This window comes from Rhipicephalus sanguineus, chromosome 10 (genome assembly GCF_013339695.2).
Source record: "Rhipicephalus sanguineus isolate Rsan-2018 chromosome 10, BIME_Rsan_1.4, whole genome shotgun sequence".
Lineage (NCBI taxonomy): Eukaryota > Metazoa > Arthropoda > Arachnida > Ixodida > Ixodidae > Rhipicephalus > Rhipicephalus sanguineus.
Genome location: NC_051185.1, coordinates 71,412,064 through 71,429,142, shown reverse-complemented (window position 1 = coordinate 71,429,142; position 17,079 = coordinate 71,412,064). Strand labels below are relative to the sequence as shown.

The following is a 17,079-nucleotide window of genomic DNA, read 5'->3' as shown; positions in this document are numbered from 1 at the left end:
CGGATGCGACCGCGTGTGCGTTTACGGCGGAACGCATGCCATTCCGCGGAACGCATGCGATTCCTCGGCACCAAGCGTGACCATCCCGCAAGCTTGATTCGCGCAATCCTTATGTTACGCCGTGCCACAGCGTCCTTGAAAACATGATAATCATTGAAGTTAGTAACGACCCTTACCGTTGATAGCTACAGTCATTAAAATACGTGACAAGCAGTTAGTGACCTGAATGTAGTAGGTACTGCAAGTTTGTGCCCAGAGAGGACATTGCGCGCACACGACTATCAGTTGGTAACTGCTTGGAAAAATGGTTGATGATTTTGAGTACTCTACCGAGGGAGAGCAGTGAGCCGTCCCAGAGCTTAATTATCCCAAGAAGCTCGAGCCACATAGCATAACTTCACTGAGAGAGTGCATTATGGCCGGTCACCTAGATAAGACGTTTCTGCATTACTACATGAACAGACACGCGTTCCTGTCACTGGTTTTGAGTGCAAAACTTCGACGCCCCGAGAAATTGCATCTGAGATTCCGATACCAGCAATCAGCCAATCGTAATATTTTGACCAGAAATATCAAACTCTTATTTTTTAATATGCCTAACGTTTGCGTAAGACGAACGGGAGTACTTTCGCTTCGAACGAAAGCTAGCTGTCAAGACTCTCTTGCAGAGCTGTAAAAGTCGGTGTCATTTCACTCCGTGGGCGACCAGCGGAGCTTACGGCCGCACTCCCGTCAGTGCTCCCGTCGGCAATTCTCGTAGGCGCGTTGCTCCTTGGGAGTTCCCACAATGTGCGTTCGACTCACACATGCCACGCACGACCACCCCAGCGCAGCGCCCGGTTTTCTGCTCGTCACATAGCTTTGTACTGCCTCCGGATTCGGCCTACCTTTGACCGATCCGCGATGTCAGTTGATGACTTCATCGTGTGACGTCACAAAATTTCATGATCAGTGACGTCACGATGACGTCACATGCGTAGGTCGACAAACTCACTCATATGTCGACTCACTCAGATCGTTGCCGTAAGTCTGAGTCTGAGTGAGTCCTGGTTAGTAATATTTCGGATAGTCTGAGTCCGAGTGAGTCCGGTTGAGGAATATTTTGATGAGGTTGAGTCCGAGTGAAACATGAGCACAAAATATATTTCTTGAGTGAGTCTGAGTGAGCTCCACTTTTTTTTTTGCTGACCTATGGTCACATGACGTTACTATGTGACGTCACAGCTCGCTCGGAGGAGGTCACATGAGGTGTTTTTTTCTGTTCGCAGACGGACATGGACGGACGCGGTCGGACACCGTAGAAGCAGGTGTGTCATTTACGGCTCCGGTGTAGAAAGAAGCGCACCGCGGTTTTTAGGGTGGAGCTTCCATTTATTATGGTGCTAGCACCAAACGGCAAACGCCGCACTATGAAGTAGTAGGAAAAAAACTGAAATTTATGTTGATAATTTGCATTGGCCTTCTAAAAAAACTATGATAAAAAATACAGCCATATTCACAATGACTAAGCATGTTTTTTCGCATGTTCCATTTTTGGAACATTGGCATTTCCCATATGCAAAACACACATTTTCTCTGGAACAACCTTTATTGACTTTTCAGTCGGGTTTCCTTACTCAGGATAACTGAAGAATAATATTTAGCGTCATACGATGTCTCTGAAAAGTATAAATATTTATAACAACACTTCACGAAAATTTCTTCTTTCGTACTACTGGCTGTACTACAGTGAGCAATTCACAAACCGTGGTAAGCGGCAAAGCATTTCTTGTGCAGCCGCTTTTTGCACTGCTGGCACTGATTCGTTGTATTCTTCTTGCATTCCGCGCACCTTCCCTGAGTCGTTGAGATCATGTAGTGACCATCAGTTTTTCTGTCCTCATGTCTCGGATGAACCCGAGGTCCAGGTCTCACAGTGAGTTTCGGCTTCAGCTGCAGCAAGGACATGGTGACGTCCCGCCGAAAGGCGATGTGCGTCATGGCGGCATCACTACCCCTGTGAAGCTCGCAGTGGAGGAGCCATGCTGCGACGACAGCCATGTTCAAACCATTGCTGAAAAGGTTCCACCACCATTTTTTGCTCCTCAGTCTCGGCCGATAGCTTCCCAGGGGGCGGTCCATCACATCTACTCCTCCCATGCCCTCATTGTATTTTTTGATCAAATATGGCTGAGGAATGTCCACCTTTTTGTTCGAGCGTCGTGAGAAGCGTTTCGCACTTCCAACAGGCTCGTGGTTGAGGTGGTTAGAAGAAACTGTGACGACTGCATTGTCGTTCCACCTGCATGAGTAGACCGCCCCGTCACACTTGTAGTGGAAAGATCCTCTTTCTTCCTTTCCGATGCTTTTCAAGCTCTTCAGTGGACAACCACCGGTTCTTGTATCTCGCACAGTCCCTGTCGCTCGAATCCCCTGGTCAGCCAGTTTCGTCAAGAGGCCGTGCGAAGTGAAGAAGTTGTCAAAGTAGACTTCGTGCTGTTCAGGCGCTTCCAGGACCGATACCATATTGCTGACAACCCTGATCCCGAGAGGTGTCTTGTCGTCCTTCTCGTTCCTCCCACAATATATTTCCATTGCATAGGGGTACCCATTCGTAGAGCACATCATCCATATTTTGTACCCAAATCGAATTGGTTTACCGCGAATGAACATTTTGCAGGAGTGGTGGCCATAATAGGGCACCATTGACTCATCGATGCTGAGGCTTTCATTGAACACTCGAAACTGGCGGAAACATTTGGAGATTTCGTCGTAAAACGGCTGAATCTTGCCCATCTTTTCGCCTGCTTTCAACTGAGTGTTGTCAACAACATGGAAGAACCTTTTCAGCTGCCGGAACCTATTGCGGGCCATCACTGTCGCGACTATAGGCACACAAAGATCTTCTGCAGTGCTCCAATACGAGTCCTCAGACGTAACGGAGTGGTATCCGCTGAAAAGTAAGAGGCCGAAAAACTGACCTATGTCCGCTCCTGTGACGTCCACCTCCTCCCCCTTTTGGAGTGCGTATCTTGCAGTCAGTTCAGCCAGTGAACCAAGATACTCCGGAGAAATAAATTTGCTGAACAGCATAGACGGGCTCATGTTTGCAAGCTCAGGAAATGCCTCTAGCAACAACGGAGGACTCTCGCCGGGAAGTGTTTTGTCAAACGTAGCACGGTCACCCCATGCTGGTGTATGGGAGCGCTCTGGAGTATTTGTTTTCCGAGCCTTCGTTGAAGCCTTGCGTCCTTTTCCAGCAGTGAATTGCCGCCCCGCTGGCTTCTTTCGTCGTGGCTCAGGACTCGAACATGCAGAAGGCGAATCAACGTCTTCATCGCTGCACTGCATAACTTCAACGTGCCCACAAACATCATCGGGAACAACTTCAGAAAAGTCGTTTTCGTTCACGTGCTCCTCGTCAGTAATATTGCCATCTTCAAGAGGCGGCAATTGGCATACAGACGCACCTTCGCGTTCGTCATCGGGAAGGCTGAACAAAAGGTCAATTGCTGCCTCCAAAGTGAGGAAGCGTTGTGCTATGACCTACAACAAAAGTTATTGCGGTGTAAAGCACAGTACTACAAAAATAAAACCAGCCGCAAGGTCGTTTTCTACTTACATCCACAGAGATTGATGCGGCTAGGCGCTGCAGTTCAATGCTGCTCTTTCCACGTGCCTGGCAAACTCAAAATGACGCCCAGGAAAGCTAATGTCCAAGTTTCTGCCAAGCGCCGCCTAGAGGGCGCCATCAACAAGCCAAAAAAAAAAGAAAAAGAACGAGGCGAAACGCTCGCGCGCGTCTACGCTGCTTTTGACACTCTGAAACGCCAATGTTCCAAAAAAGGAACATCCGCATAAAACTCTCGAAGCTGAAAACTAGATTGTCTTTGTTATTTTTTTATTTCTTGCCGCGTAATCCCGAACCATTTGCCGATATTTTAGTTCTGCTTTGCTCACTGCAACATTACTTTTTCCTGCGGAATAACGCAACAAACATCTGGTGGTCAAGGAGCGCAAAATATGCCTGTTTTTAAACATTTATCTAATAATTCTCCGTAGGTTCATAATAGAAATTAAAATTGCTACGTTTTTCACAAGCATCAATGAGTATGCGAAAACAAAAATTTTTATTATCCGATATATTGGAGAGGAAATAAAAAATGAGGTTTCGTATGTTCCAATTTTGGAACATTGGCAAGTAAAAGGTTAACCACCCGGGTAATTGATGAAGATTAATTGAGCGGTGATAGGTGCGCATCGAAAATACAGAAACGATCAGATTGGTTCGTCCTAAGTGAACATAGGAAATTGACGTTTCGTGGGCGCGTAGTACCTAAGCGTAGAGCTACGTAGCACACGTGGAATGGTTGTCTGACACTAATTAACGGTCTAATTAGACTGTAGAAATCCGATAGCTAGGTTGCCAATAGAGTTACTAGGAAGGCGTTTGGGGGTGTTTGCACATCTCCAACAGTCGACTTAACAGTTGACTCATATTGTGCACCTTAGTAAAGGGTGAAGGAAGTGGTTACGTCACTACTGTGACGTGCGCCTCGCCTCTCCCTCGCTCCGCGACGCTCGCGTCACGCGCGCTCGGTGTTTGCGCTCCGCCGCGCGCCTGCTCTGTGGTGACGTCAGCGCCGGGTTGGATGTAAAATGCGCTTCGTACGGCACTCACTTGGCGGCGCTCGCTTCGCGTGCTCGCCGCACTCTTGCGTGCACCAATCGCTACAGGCTAGCGCCATTAAACCGTCGTTCAGTCAGTCAGTCAGTCAGTCAGTCAGTCAGGCAGTCAGTCAGTCAGGCAGTCAGTATCTATCTATCTATCTATCTATCTATCTATCTATCTATCTATCTATCTATCTATCTATCTATCTATCTATCTATCTATCTATCTATCTATCTATCTATCTATCTATCTATCTATCTATCTATCTATCTATCTATCTATCTATCTATCTATCTATCTATCTATCTATCTATCTATCTATCTCTTAATTAAGCTTCATTGTAGCGCGGCAGGATACGCACCACCCTTACAGAAATAGATTTAGACTGTCTAAAGATGGGTTTGGACAGTATATAGACTGCTTAAATCCATTTTTGTAAGGGCAGAAAGAAACGTACGACCGACACACAGCGCTAAAGAAATGACCCATTGCCAACAAGACCACGTATCCACCTTTACTGACTATCTAGCCTCGCTGAACTTGCAAAGCCTGTTTCGCTTGGTTGCACGTTCACCAGATAACAAACAAGGAGGGTGACAATATATCATTCTGAATCCATTCGCTCAGAACATGATCAGTTAACAAGTCATTTGGTCGTCCCGTTATAAAACACAAAAGGAATAAAATTTGTTGGAATGAAAGAAGCTTCCAGTGGCTCTTACCCTGTCCTGGATAAAGTTTTTCGTCGGTTCGTTCACTTCGATCCAGCCGGACTTTAATATGTCCACCATCTGTCGAGGGGAAAAAGAAACTATTAAGAATTCAGCCAGGGCTTTCTATGATTGGTGCGTCCCGCAGATGTGACGTAGAGGAATAGTCGTAATAATATCTTCGGTTTTACGTGACAAAACCACGATATGATTATGAGGCACACTGATTGATATGATATGATATGATATGATATGATATGATATGATATGATATGATATGATATGATATGATATGATATGATATGATATGATATGAGGCACACTGTACTGAAGGGCTTTAGAAATTTCGACCGTCTGCTGTTCTTTAATAACGTGCGCTGGCATCGCACAGCACACGGGCCTCTAGTATTTCGCCTCCATCGAAATGTGACCGCCGCGGCCGGGATCGAGCCCGCGACCTTCGTGTCAACATCAGAGCACCGTAACTACGGCACCGTCGAGGTGGGCGTAGAGGAGTAAACATAAAATGTATTTTAATCCGAAATAACGTCCTATATTGGAACACTGTTGGTACCGCACAGAAAACTAAATCTGCGCTCGCAGGTAGCCGACAGCACCAGAGTGCGATTGCTCCGCTGCATTTGGCTAGCGGAGTCCACATTATTTACAGTCAGTTAACTTTAGAAAACGTTTGCAAATTCACGGCAGCCTAACCCCAAGATAATATTTATGTGTGCGTTAGTCCGTTAAATGTGATGTAAAATATAAGCGTAACCGCCGGCTTTTAGTGCGTCATTTGAGTGTGCTAGCTGGTACGCGCAGCGTTTGGAAAAAACGAGGGAAGATCATATTGACTTACACTTGTTTCATTAGAATGCCTAATTTCGACCACGTGGGTTTTCTTTCTTTAATTCGTGAGCTTCAAACTAAACACAGTAAGAATTGTGAAAGCGCGAATGGACTGATATTGTAGAGTGAGTTATAGAGTGAGCATAGGAAACTGACCTAGACGTCAGCCTCAAAACTAAAAATCTGTCCGATTAACAACTCGGCCTTTCCCGCGGTAATGTATGAATGGAGACGTGGAGCTCCAGGAAATATGAAAGAAAAGGAAAAAAAAAATTAAGGAAGCTTCACATTAGGGGTGCCAAGCCTGAAGGAAGTGCAGAGCTGGGCGGCCTTCCTCGCTCGTCTTTCCTTCTTCCTCTCTTTCTTTCTCTTTCTCTCTGTTTTTCAATCAGTTTCTGTCTCTGTTTATTTCTACTTCTTTCTCTGTCTGTCTCTATCTGTTGCTTTCCCTTTCTAGCTCTTTCTATCTTAATTGTTCTTTCTTCCCTTTCTTTTCTTTCTCTCTCTCTGTCCCTCTTTTTTTCTCTTCCTGTCTGGCTCTCTATTTTTTTTCTATATATATTTTTTGTGTCTATTCTTTCTGTCTTTCTATCTTTTTCTGTCTTTCTTGCCTTTCTTTCTCTCTATTTCTCTCTTTATCTTTTTTTTTTTCACACTCTCTGTACCCGTTCTCTCGTCCATCAGAGTTAGTGCACCTCACGCCGGAAAAATCGGCGCACTTGTTCTGATAGCAAAGCAGAGGATGGAAAAGAGGACGAAGAGCAAGAAGAGGAGGAAGAGAGAGCGTGCCGGTTCATGACGATGATAATTTTTGTTCGCGACTAACGAAGTTTCTCCGCGCTTAAACAACTCCGCTGTTAAAAATCCACGTTCTTGTCATCCGTGGTGCCAGCGAAGAATTTTACAGCGAAAGCTGTTATGAGATCATTTCACCGGCCGTTTTTGGCGCCGTAGTTGTCCGCCGCCGCCGCCGCCGCCGCCGCCGCTGCCGCCGCCGCCGCCGCCGCCGCCGCCGCCGCCGCCGCCGGTGTCCGTAACCACTATCGCTCGAAATAAGAAAAAAAAACTAAATAAGAAAAAAATTCCAGGATGGAACGAGGTTCGAACCTGGGTCCTCTGCGTGGGAGCCCAGTATTCAACCTCTGAGCCATACCGGTGCTTGAAATTGCTTTGCTAAAAGGTCCTATACAGGCTTCATGTCGGGAAGGAACCACATTAGCATATGCAATATAGCGTGGTAGAAGAGTAAAATAAGCACCAAGCGTAGCACAACGCGAATTCTGTAACCAGGCGTCACACAATGCGAATTGCGCAACGAGCAGGTTGTTGAATGCTTCCAACCCATTACAAAGGACCCTGCCATAATTCTTCATCGTCATCAGGCACAGCATCAACAAAGTGCGCATAATGCCTTACATGGGTTTAGCAGGTACCAACGCTCTTCGTAGAATGACAAAAAATGGCAGAGTGCCTGCTGGCCTACTTCTCAAAAATTACAATTATTTATAGCGTAGTGGGTTCCTCGCAAGTGCACTTGGATTGGTTGCCAAGGAAGCCCATAAGCGCATGATACACTTCCTCTGGGTCTCAGTAAAATTACAATGATTTATAGCGTAGTGGGTTCCTCGCAAGGGCACTTGTATGGTTGCCAAGGAAGCCCATAAGCGTATGATCCATTTCCTCGGGGTCTCAGTAAAGTTCTTCGCTCCCCCCCCCGCCCCCCCCGTCTTTTTCCCACGTCAACGTATGTTATACAGCATGACGGGAGAGGGAAATAGCGACCGGACGTCACCCAATGCAAATTACATAACTGGTGGGCCGTTTAAAGATTCCAACCCATTACAAAGGGCTGAGCCATAATTCTTCATCGTCATCAGTCGTCGCGTGAACAAAGTGCACATAATGCCTTACAGACGTGTAGCTGGTGCCTCGCTTCTCCGCAGAATGACGAATAATGGCTTAGTAGGTGCTTCCAAACTTCACAAAAATTGTGATTCATGGCGTAGTGGGTACCTTTCTAGTGTACTTGTATTGTAGCCCCAAGAGAGCTTAACGGGCTCTAGAAACGCCGCTCTTCCAGCTTTCGCTGTGACTGTGCTGCGGTTTTAGCGCAGGCCTGGCGTTTTTAGAATCCCGCTGACTGCCGAAATGAACAAATATATCGGTCACAAGGGCGACCTATTCTGAACGTTTTTTTTTCTTTTTTCCAAAACGAAGGTAATGAAACTAAAGCTTTCTTATTTTGGTAATGTCATGGGAGTCACCTGTTCAACACAGCGGAAATTAATGTCAGGCAAAGTTGAACGTAAGAGAATACCAGACGGTCTATGGCACGAGATGTTTAAACGCTTTTCCGGGGGCCACTGGAAGAAGTATAGGCGAGCGCTTCAAGAAGTTCTCTTAATTGTCTCACTGGTGACCATAACCTCATGATGCCATCGCTAGTCGCCAACAGCTCGAGAGTACACAACAACAACGACAACAACAACGACGACAACAACAACAACAACAACAACAACAGGAATGTGAATGCAGCTGGTGGATGCGTCGCGTGTTGCGGCATTACCATCTGGAAAAACAATCATTATCAAGACCATAATTATGAGAGGTAATTACCTTTATCTTGAGTATGCTGAGTGCAACGATGCCGCCTATTTCCGCCGCTACCATGACAACGGCGAGGAACAAGAACTGGAAGGGCAAAAACAGCAAACGACGTTTCAATAAAGAAAAAAAGACACCTGCATTAGTATGGTAATTGAAGCCACTCCAGTCTTTAGGTGTTCGCTTTCAGTAGTTATTGTCTACATACCCGAGAACAAACAAATCGTGTTGCTAGTTATCTGTCATTGCGTTCCATGTTAACGAGTGTCAGCATGCACCATGAAAAAAGAAAAAAAAGCTGACGTGCTGATTTGATCTAATAGATACATCATTGCATCTTGGCGCAGATTTTTCAGGCGTATTCCTAGAACCAGCACGCAGGACGTCTGCTGAATAGATACGACCTAATGACTGCTCAGTTCCAGAGTTAGACACGTGCTCTGAAGTTAGTAATGACAAAATTAACTAGTGAAACTCGCGTTAGCTTTCCAAATTGAATCGCAATTCGTCATGGGGTTAATGCTTACTTCGTCAAGCAATGTGGATTGTGTGATATGATAACGCTATTCGCCGCAGGATATTTTTTTATTGAGCTCGACAGACGAACAACGGTAGCGGTGTCCTATAAGCGTGCCTGTTATATCGCAGTTAGGGTGGCTCCCTAATCGCAGTAACGCTTTTGTTTTGGGCCAGTTTGTGCATTCTAGTGGAACACTTAGCAGGGCAACGCCGACGGACACGGACAAAGAAGAGTGATGTACAGGACGTGCCCCCGTCCTGTGTACCACTCTTTGCCCTCGCCTTTTGACGCTGCCCTTCTGACTGTTATATCGCATGTTCGCACCGCACAAGCTTTTAAGTAAAGGCGATTGGGACTCTTTTTTTGTTATTAGTGCGAAAGCCTTAGATGCCTCATCAAATGCGAAAACTGACCGTCGGCTTCGGCGTCAACGCGAGTGAGGCAAAAAAAAAAATCATCACGTGACTACATCACTATAAGACGTCATCATGACGTCACCATATCACGTCGTCACGACGTCACGTCACGTGAAGTCACGTGATGACTTAACCACATGACATCGCCGCCTGGGTCGATCACGGAGCCAGTGTAAAACTAGGTGACGTGCAGAAAGATTGCAATGCCTTTGATCTTGGAGGCAGTGCAAAGCCACGTTAGGTGCAGAAAGCCTTCGGAGGGGGGCGGAGGAGGATCCATACATCGACTGAGAAGTAAAATAAGACGGCTTTCGCTCTCGAGCTAGTCGTTATATGCGAGCGCATAAGGGACCCCATGAGTTCTTTTTTATTTATGAAACTTGGCAGAGCAAAACAGGCATTAGCTGAAACGTGACCTTCGGTGAACATGGCTTCGCCTGTTTGTCATTTTGTCTTGTGTCGCATCTATCGCTCTATATGGTTACGTCGTATTCAGCCAATCGGAGTTTGAGCGGATGCACTTACCAGTTTCATGCCGAGGCCGCCCTTCTTGTACGACCCGATCCAGCCGCACATTCCTGCAAGACGAGTCACGTGACAACTGTCGATCTCTGCAAGCGCTTTTGCATCAAACACGAGCAAAATACCGTGCCTTTTCTCTTATACCACAATGCAGAAATCCACGCAACACTATCAAACGCGGTAAAATGCTTTTTCAGTGCAATCACGCCTACTCCTTTCCATAAAACCCGGCATTGACAAGGCTCATCAAGTGACTGTTGTGCTTAGTGTTCCAAGGTGGTTATCTGCAGTCATCAGATTTTGCTCTTTGATTGATAAAGCCTTACCATCCTGAATCGAACGCATGTTTGAATGACAAAGCAAACGGCGTAAGTCGAGTCACTAATACCAGTATCGCGCGGTCACTTCTGATCACAATCTGGCCTGATCACGATCGAATTTCGCGATCGCATTTGGCTCCTTTGCGCAAGCTGCAGAAGGGAGCCAATCACTGTTGAGAAATTTGGTCCTGATCGGGCTCGATCGCAACCAGAAGTGCACCGTGTGACACCGGTATTAAAAATCCTTTTCTTTCTGTCTATCTCTCTTTCTCTCATTATACTCGCCCAAAGTTACTTTTTTAAGTAAATGTATCTAAGGGCAGGTTGGTGCGTATATGTGGCGGCGGCTACTAATCTTCTCTTACGTGGTAGTTCTAAAATTTTCAACAGTTACAAAATGACACATGAATGGACATTCACATACTTAATCTCACAACTACAACATAAATGTTCACGCAACAAGAAAGTTCACATAGCGTAAGGCTACCAATGTCGATATCACTAGACCTGTAGCAATCCCGATATGCTACATCTTTCTTATATATCAATCTTGTTTTTTGTTTTTTTTTTAGATTTACACAGTCCCGAACAGGACGAGAACAAAGAAAACGAACGCAAAGAGCACGACAGCAGTCCACACACAGCGTTGACAGTCGAATCGCGTGCTGCAGCAAGTTCACAGCTGCGAAAGAGCGTCGTCGTCATAGCAACGATCGGAGGACGAGCACGAGATGTGAGGACCCCTCACGCCATCCCACACGAGCAAAAGGCATGAACACAAGTGCTCGCCAACGTTCGGCTATTCCTCGCATGTGTTTCATGTGACTTCTTCTTGGTTCTATCGACAAAAAAAAATGGGGCAGCTACGCATTGGTGTTGCGAAAACTGAACAGCCGTGCTGGTGGCCTTCGCCTCGTCCTCTCCCTCGCTTCCATTTTTCACCCCTTGCTGTACTGGGGGACGACGACGAAGTGTTTCTTTCGCAGAACGCTTGTACCCTTGTCCCAGTTTTTTCAATTGTTTCCCTGCAAATCCTGGGAGCTGCCGCTCCATCCTTGCGGCAATGCTTCAAGACACGCCTGAGGATCTGCCTGGCGCGCAACCGTCCCGTCGGGCCACGTCCAGGAAACGTGGAAACGCGTCAAGCGACACGGACAGCGAGGCAACCGATTTGTACTCGGAGGGCTTCGAGTCATCGGACGATGACTTCAAGGTCGCCATGAGTCGAACGGCAAAAAGAAGACTCCTGCGGACGACATCGTCGGCGAGTGTTTCTACCGTGAAGACTGCAGCACAACGTTGGCCGCACACCATGCTATTCATGCCCGAAGACCCTACGTCCAACTTACGACTCCTCAATAGGCAAGTTCTCTCTGTGCTTCTCGAGGAAACCGCGCCGAATCAGATCAAAGACGTGAGGATAAATGCACGGAAGAATGTCCTTGCCGTAGACGTTCTGCACCGTAGTGCGCTGCAAAGCCTGCGGAACATAACGGTAATCGACAAAGTGAAAGTTCGATCAATGATCTCTACAGGTTGTAACGGCACTGTTGGCGTCATTTATGACGTCGATCTTTCCATTCCACCTGATGACCTGCCAGTATTAATAAAGCCAACTACAGAAGGCACTCTCATCACGCACATCACAAGACTTGGCAACTCATGTTGCTTGAGGCTTGTGTTTGAGGGAGACAGCCTTCCCTCACACGTCAAAGTAGGCCACGTTCGCCACTCAGTCCGTCCATACGTGCCGAAGCCACTGCAATGCTACAAATGCTTCAAGATAGGACACGTCAGAGGTGTCTGTGGGAACAATGTTGTGTGCCCGCGGTGCGCTGAATCTCATTCAAAAGACGCCTGCGGTGCAACTGTGTTAAGGTGTCCCAACTGCCACGGCGCTCATGAAGCCTCATCCAAAGATTGCCCGCGCTTGAGGAACGAGCACGCGGTACTCAAGCGTATGGTGCGGGACAATTCAACGCACAGAGAGGCGGCCGCTACACTTCGGCGACGACGGCGTCGACACCGAGGAACATCACGAAAAGACTGCTCTGCCGATAGCGAGATGTCATCCTCCATCAAAGCGGCTGCCTTACGAACACCGAACTCCTCGAAGACGGACACTGCGAAATCAAAGGCAGAGACAGCAGTCGCACCTTCCGAAGAGTGGCCCTCGCTTCCACAAGCTCAACCTGCTACGGCATCACATCGAATCCCACCACCCTCAACGACCCAACGAACCACTGATGCGACGACTGAAGATCGACAGGTCGTAAACTTGCTGCAGTCGCTGATTAGCGCCATGCGCGTTCTACTGAGCAACATGAAGACCCCGTCTGCGCAGAGCGCACTGCAGGTGCTGGACACCCTGAGTCCGGTGCTTGCAGCTTTAGGGTAAAACCACGGCCCTCGAGGTACCATCGTTTCGAGAGGAAGTCAAGAATGCATCTGTCTTTCAGTGGAACGCCAGAGGTCTTAAGTCGCGCATGTCCGACTTTAGACAGTTTGTATTTACGAACCGATTCCCCATCATTGTGATATGCCCAATCTGTCTGCTTCCGTCAGATTGTCAGGCTACGAGTGCTTTATGTCCTCCATCCAAGGAGAGTGCAGCAAAGTTGTTGTGTTCATGCGCCGTGACCTGACTTATATTCATCACCCTGTCCCACCTGACGAAGAGAATCAATATGTTTGCCTTACTGTGAAGAAGAATAAGGTCACTTTCACAATTCTCGGAGCTTATGTATCCCCATCAAGCCGCCTAGATTGCGAGCGCTTACGCGATATTTTGACATCGACTCCACACCCGTGGGTGATCACTGGTGATTTTAATGCCCACCATACTCTATGGGGAAGCTCAAAGGTCAACTCTAGAGGAAGAAAGTTGGTGTCATTTGCCTCGGAACACGAACTCAGTGTTTCTAATGATGGAAGCCCTACATATCTACGTGGATCAGCCTACAGCAGCTGCCTGGACCTCACTCTTGTTTCACGCTCGTTCACGAGAAGAGTGCACTGGTTTTCAGATTTGGAAACGCGGGGTAGTGACCACATTCCAACTTATCTGAGGATAGAAGGTTTGACCAGCTCCAAGTCCTCCAGAGCCCTCCAATGCACCGATTGGCCGAAATTCAAGACGATAATGGAAGACTGTTGTAGCGACGGCTCATCCTATAACCTAGAGGCCGCGATAAAGGATGCCCTGCAGAACTCCACGCATTCGCTTTTGACGAGTTACACGAGTTCCACACGCACCGATTTCGACAATCGAACTTGAGAAGCTTCGTGCAATGCGCCGTCGCGCAGAACGAAGGATATAGACGCACAAAGTGCAAGGATGATTTGAGACTGGCTCGACGCACTCAGAAGAAAATACAGCGTCACATGGATAAACTGGCTTCGCGACGATGGGCATCCTTCTGCGAGTCGTTGGATCCGCGAAAGCCTTTATCGCTTATATGGAGAACTGTCCGTGGTCTTCGCACAACCTTTAGTCAGCGACACCCGTTTAAATCTCTGGCACTTCACTTGCAGTGTAACGAGATTGACGTCGCAGAATCCTTCTGTAGAAGGATTGCCGGCGACTCAAATTTCACAGATACAAGGACGGTGGAGCTCGGCCTCCCATTTCTCTCACGTGATCACCGCATGGAGTGCCCGTTTTCTATGGATGAGCTAGAAGCTGCACTGGCATTGTGCAGACGTTCTTCGGCGCCAGGACCTGACGGCATTACATATCGTGCTCTTTGTAACCTTGGAGACGAAGCTCGGAAGGCACTCCTGCACCTATACAACGACTCCTGGCAGACTGGTACAGTTCCCCAAGCATGGAAGTCAAGTCGCCTCATTCCGCTTCTCAAAGCTGGCAAGTCGCCGCTGGACATTTCCTCATACCGTCCTATCGCGCTTGCCAGTTGCGTGGGAAAAACAATGGAAAGAATGATTCTAACACGACTGGAATGGTACTTGGAGCACTATGAAATCTATCCAGATGCCATGGCCGGATTCAGGCGCGGCCGATCGGCAACAGACAACGTTGTTGATCTGGTGACATATGTCGAACACCAGAAGACCTGTAAGAGACTGTGTGCTGCTCTGTTTCTAGACGTCAAGGGGGCTTATGATAATGTCTCCCATGAAGCCATCCTGAGTGCATTAGAAACAGTAGGTCTTGGTGGCAAGGTATATATGTGGGTGTGCAGCTACTTGCAGAGAAAGTCGTTCTACGTCACCACGGAGAATGGCCCGACAACTGAGTATTACAGTAGCCGAGGAGTCCCTCAAGGCGGAGTTCTAAGCCCTACGCTTTTCAATCTAACCCTCATTGGACTGTTCGAAAGCCTACCAAGCACCGTAAAGCTTTCTATCTACGCTGACGACATCTGCATTTGGACTTCAGGTGCGACACGGCTTCAGCTTCGCGCACGCCTTCAGAAGGCAGCCACAATGACGTCCTGCTACCTTCGTAAACAAGGCCTGGAAGTGTCTTGCGGGAAATGTGCAGTGGTAGCATTCACGAGGAAGCCAATGTCTGCCTATGGTATATCAATTAACGGAGACCTGATATCATTCAGCAGAAGCCACAGGTTCTTGGGAGTCATAATTGACAGAAACCTGTCTTGGACTCCACACGTGAACTACTTGAAGAAGCGGCTGACTGCTATATGTCACATGTTCAGATTCCTTGCAGGAAAAAAATGGGGAGTGCCGATACCATCTATGTTACAACTGTACAGGGTTCTGTTTATTGGATTCCTACGGTACAGTTTGCCTGCAATATCGAACACCGGCAAGACTAACCTGCGCGCGATTCAGAGCATTCAAGCCCAAGCTCTTAAGATATGCCTTGGGTTACCCCGCAGCGCGTCAACGGCTGAAACCATTGCCATCGCGCAAGACTACTCAATCACGACACACATTATCACCGAGACAATGCGTACGTACCTCAGGCATTATGCCAGGACCCCTTCCCACCATCTGGCGAGCCTCGCTGCTGAAAGGCCCCGCACGACATATAGTGCCACTGTCGGCAAACATCGCTCGTCATTTACTGCGGGGTACGCACCTGCGTCAAAGCCAGTGTTCCCTCCGTGGTGCTTGAGCCGCCCACGAGTTCACCTAACGGTTCCGGGAGTGCGGAAGAAGTCAGACCTACCGACACATGCACTGAAACAATTGAGCCTACTCCTACTCTACGAAAACTACGGTAACCACGTCCACATCTATACGGATGGCTCGACTACGTCGTCCAGTTCTGGTGGTGCGGTGGTTATACCATCACAAGGGATAACTCTGCGTCTTAAAACTTCACATGCGACGACGTCTACGGCGGCAGAACTCGCGGCTCTGCGCAGCGCACTAGAATTTATTGATACTGAAAGACCAAGTAAATGGGCTGTGTTTTCTGATTCAAAACCGGCGTTACAGTGCCTGCGGTCAGTTCTCCGACGAGGATGCCACGAACAGTTGACGTATGAAACCGTAAAACTTCACCACCACGTAATTCAAAAAGGCCACGATATTGACTTCCAGTGGTTACCTGGCCACTGTGGAATCAGTGGAAATGATTCCGCCGATCACGCTGCTCGCGCATCACACCAGGAAGCAAACATTGTCCCAATTCCGCTTTCAAGGACAGACGCTGCAAGGCAGATTCGACAACTGGCCCGCAGTCTCACACTTACGGAGTGGAACGCACCAAGCATCAGACATACCAGACTACATCAACTGAACCCTTCACTGCAACTCCAACCTCCATCCGGCCTTCATCGACGCGAAGCTTCGCTTCTCTATCGCCTTTGGTTGGGAGTTGCTTTTACGAAGGCATATACAACGTTAATCGGAATGACGGACAGCGCGGCGTGTGATGTTTGCGGCACCGAAGAAGACATCGAACACCTGCTGTGCCACTGTCCTCGCTTTTCCTCGGAGCGACAAGTACTGTCCAACGCACTGCGGCGACTGGATGATAGGCCAATTTCCGTGCAGGTGCTACTACAGCACCGTCCACATCTCTCGGCGGCCCACAAGGCAGTGAAAGCACTCTTGTGTTTTTTGAGAACGACGGGCTTATGCGAACGCCTCTGACTTGTGGTGCAATCCCGCACGCTGTAGTGAATGCACTGCATCTCTTCTCTCTCTCTCTCTCTCTCTTATTTTTTTTTCTCTTTCCTCCCTTCTATTTCTCGTCTTTCTATTCCCCTTCCCCGACCCCCCAGTGTAGGGTAGCCAACCGGAAGTGTTTCTGGTTAACCTCCCTGCCTTCTCCTTTTTCTGTTTCCTTCCTTGCTGTACTATACTGTACAAGACTATGATATGCTTCATCCTCTCCCCTCCTTCTTTCCCTCCTCCTTACCCTCACACCACTCCTTCTACCCCTCACTTAGCTTTCCCACCCATCGCTATACTATGGTATACATGGCTATGTAATGATTCACCCTCCTCCTCAACTTCCCTTTCCCACATGTTTGCTAAATTATACTACAC

At 47.8% G+C, this 17,079-nt stretch overlaps 1 protein-coding gene across 1 annotated transcript in view; it reads right to left on the bottom strand.

The window, feature by feature from the left end:
* Window positions 1-17,079, bottom strand: part of LOC119372115 (CD82 antigen) — a 135,968-nt gene that overhangs the window by 20,628 nt on the left and 98,261 nt on the right. The window contains exons 4-6 of the mRNA XM_037642575.2: window positions 10,277-10,329; window positions 8,828-8,902; window positions 5,375-5,443 (exon numbers count right to left, since the gene is read on the bottom strand). Coding sequence (XP_037498503.1) covers window positions 5,375-5,443; window positions 8,828-8,902; window positions 10,277-10,329 — 197 coding nt within the window. The remainder of the gene's footprint in view (window positions 1-5,374; window positions 5,444-8,827; window positions 8,903-10,276; window positions 10,330-17,079) is intronic.